The sequence below is a fragment of the Octopus bimaculoides genome, chromosome 6 (genome assembly GCF_001194135.2).
Source record: "Octopus bimaculoides isolate UCB-OBI-ISO-001 chromosome 6, ASM119413v2, whole genome shotgun sequence".
In the NCBI taxonomy this organism is placed as follows: Eukaryota; Metazoa; Mollusca; class Cephalopoda; order Octopoda; family Octopodidae; genus Octopus; species Octopus bimaculoides.
Window position 1 is genome coordinate 106663455 of NC_068986.1, and position 3221 is coordinate 106666675.

Genomic DNA, 3221 nt, shown 5'->3' on the forward strand with positions numbered 1-3221 from the left:
TATAATTTTAAGCATAATTATAATTAGGTTTTCAACAAAATTGCTTCACCACATACCGAAATTTAGAAATAGCAGTTAAATACTATTCCACTACCATAAGATTTCTCCCAGACAGCAATACTCCCAACTCACGCAGGCAAAGAGAAAAAATAACGAATCCGCCCGGCTTTGATCAACTATATATGCATTCCTAGATTAAAGAGATGTAAAATATATTTACTCAATTATTTCCGTCTTCAGTATAGTATTTCAATTATAAATTTCAGAGTACTAATAATTACAATATGTATTCGACCAAGCGCCATCGAATAGCTTATATCCAAAAACCAGTACTTCCGAATTTATATAGACGAGTGAGAACTCGCATTCTTCTCTAATCACCATAGTGTTCTACGAGTAATCCCGCAGAAACTGCAGTTTACTATCAGGGAGTGAATTATATTATCAATAATAACATGGTAGTGGAATAGTATTTAACTGCTGTTTCTAAATTTCAGTATGTGGTGAAGCAATTTTGCTGAACCCTAATTATAATTATGCTTATACTTATAGAATTTTTTGTATAAGGTTTCCGATAATGGTTCTTTTAATATATCGAACTACTTGGTAAAATTATTAATTAGTAACTGATTAATTAATTTTACCCATTATATTTTCCATATCTAAAACACACACCAGATAGCAACCATAAACGCCTCAACAAGCATAATAATAATAATAATAATGATGATGATGATGATGATGATGATGATATGATTTGGCTTAACCTACCTTATAGCAACCAGATAAAGACAAACCTCATTAGAGTAATCCGTTCCATTATAGATAACATTTCTCTTCCAGTAAATACAGTGACATAATTAATAATAATATAATAAGGATCGGATTTACTATAACTAAAAAATTATTTAAAACATATATAACCCGATGATAGTAAACTTGATGAGTACTGCACAAATAGAAACAATCCCCGTCCAACTAGAAACACATAATACTAAAAATGACTCGAATATTATACCTAGACTAATCTGGACCAGCAATACGTACATAACCGACAGGTATAATAATGATCTAAATGTTTTATGTGACTGTAGATTTAACGAAAATTGTAAATTCAGCAATTCTTGTAAACGTAGAAATCTAGTATACCAAACTACAGTTGAAGCCGAAGTTATATTGTTTTGTTATGTTCGAGCAATGACGTGTTACGTGAAATCTTGTATCCCCAACCATGCAGCCTGTTTTAGAAATATTAATAAAATAAATAGCACAGGCTTTATTAAATTTATTTGGAAACATGAAAATACAACTTATTAGATTCGATGGATAGCAGTAAATAATGCTCTACCCTATAGACCACCTGCCAAGACTTGCTCGCTCTGTCTTGATGAAACGTATTCCATAATATTCTGTATGAACAATCCCTTAAATGATAAATCCGAAAATATTTACCAATGTTTACATAAATATACTTTTTCTAAATTTATATAATCATATAATTGTTTTCAAATACATATTATTTCACTATATTATAATAATAACATACAAAGCATTAGATGTAATTACAATACTATATTACTCTATATATAAGCATAATTTATTGCTATGGTGCAGACACTCCATCCTAATCAAATCTTTAATAAAAAATCCTACTTCTTAATGTTCAAGTATTAGCATTTAGATTCCATCTACATATTATTCGATAACATTATTTCTTATTGGACGCATAATTATAACCCCCATTTTTTATCACCATAATCATTATTTAACCCTTAATATTAATATCATTTTTTTTAGTTACTAACTTTATATTTAAATTCAAGCTTATCATAATACAACAATATAACATCCCCTCCATTGCTAATCCCACCATATTTATACTCCATATATGAAACCATAGCTCTTACTTTTATTCCCATTAATTAACTCACCTGTATTCAATTTTTATTTAAACTCCAAAACTTGACCCCATACTCTATTATCAATTTATTCCTAACTCTATGCAATACTATATAATATCCACTTCTTGGTGAATTCCAAAATAGTTTTTCCTTCATATCAATATATATACCAACATTGAAATTTTTAATAGCATATTCAATAGTCCATCAATTAAACGTTTCCATGTTAAAGATACCCATGTAACGCACAATTTAAATCCATGATATAAGCACGGTTTTTTTTAAAACAATGATCATAATATAAGTATAAATTTAATCCATTGATCTCTCAAACTTGAAACTATAACATTCAAAAGCTCTTATACCAAACTTATCCCAACATAAAATAATCTATAATACTTATTTAACTGTTAAATGGAATATACATACATATAAAGGGAGATTACTAGTTATTACCAATTACTAATTATTACTATTATAAAATACATCACATTATAAATTCCTCTCAAAAGTAGGAGAGATGTAGTCTTTTCATATACTTAATACTTGTTCTTAGAATAACGGAAAATATATCATAGTCTATTGAAATCCCAAATAAAAATTATTATAACATTTCTCCGTATAACATTCTAAACACAACACCGTAGTATAATATAAACGAATATTTCCCCCATCCCTCTTAAAATTATGTGTTTTTCTCACATTTCTTCCCTTTTCGTTATTTTTCCCCTCATAAATTCTACTTTTCCCTCTCTATACTGGTGCTACGCTGACACTTATTGCAAAAAAACTGCTTGACTTGGAGAGATCCTTTGATTAAATAGCCTTAATCTTATTGAAGTAAAATATTTTCTTCGCAGAAATATTTTTATTCATTTCTGTAATATATAAACAATAACTTTTCTCTGAATACTGGAATATATATGTTGGTATATAGAATTGATAAATAATTAATAGTTATTTTAGTATATACAGACTTAATTTCCTCTTTTGTTTCCCAAAATCACTTGTTTTTTCGCCTCAAATATCTATTTCATCTCTCATTCTCTTTTTAATACCCTTAACAACCCATAACATCCCATATTATAATTTATGTCCCTTAATTGCTTATATATTTTTCAAATACATTATAACGAAATTTCTATGTATAATATCTCTTCACATGAAATCGGTGTCCTAATAAATTATTGTTTACGTTTGAATATTTGAAAACACGGTCCTCGACATAGTTTGTTTCGTCGTTCATCTATCCCTGACGATATCCGACTATATGTGCTTTTTTTTTTTACATATTATTGATTGTTATATATATATATATAT

At 28.0% G+C, this 3221-nt stretch overlaps 1 protein-coding gene across 2 annotated transcripts in view; it reads right to left on the minus strand.

Annotated features, from left to right (window-relative positions):
- The window catches only part of LOC128248167 (uncharacterized), an 11934-nt gene that overhangs the window by 3430 nt on the left and 5283 nt on the right, over positions 1 to 3221 (minus strand). Inside the window, exon 5 of one of the 2 annotated variants that reach the window (XM_052969036.1) lies at positions 1271 to 1424. The exons of the other annotated variant lie outside the window; for it this stretch is intronic. Within the exon in view, the coding sequence (XP_052824996.1) occupies positions 1345 to 1424 (80 nt within the window). The 3' untranslated portion in view covers positions 1271 to 1344. Of the gene's footprint in view, positions 1 to 1270; positions 1425 to 3221 lie in introns of those variants that run through there. 2 annotated transcript variants of the gene reach the window in all.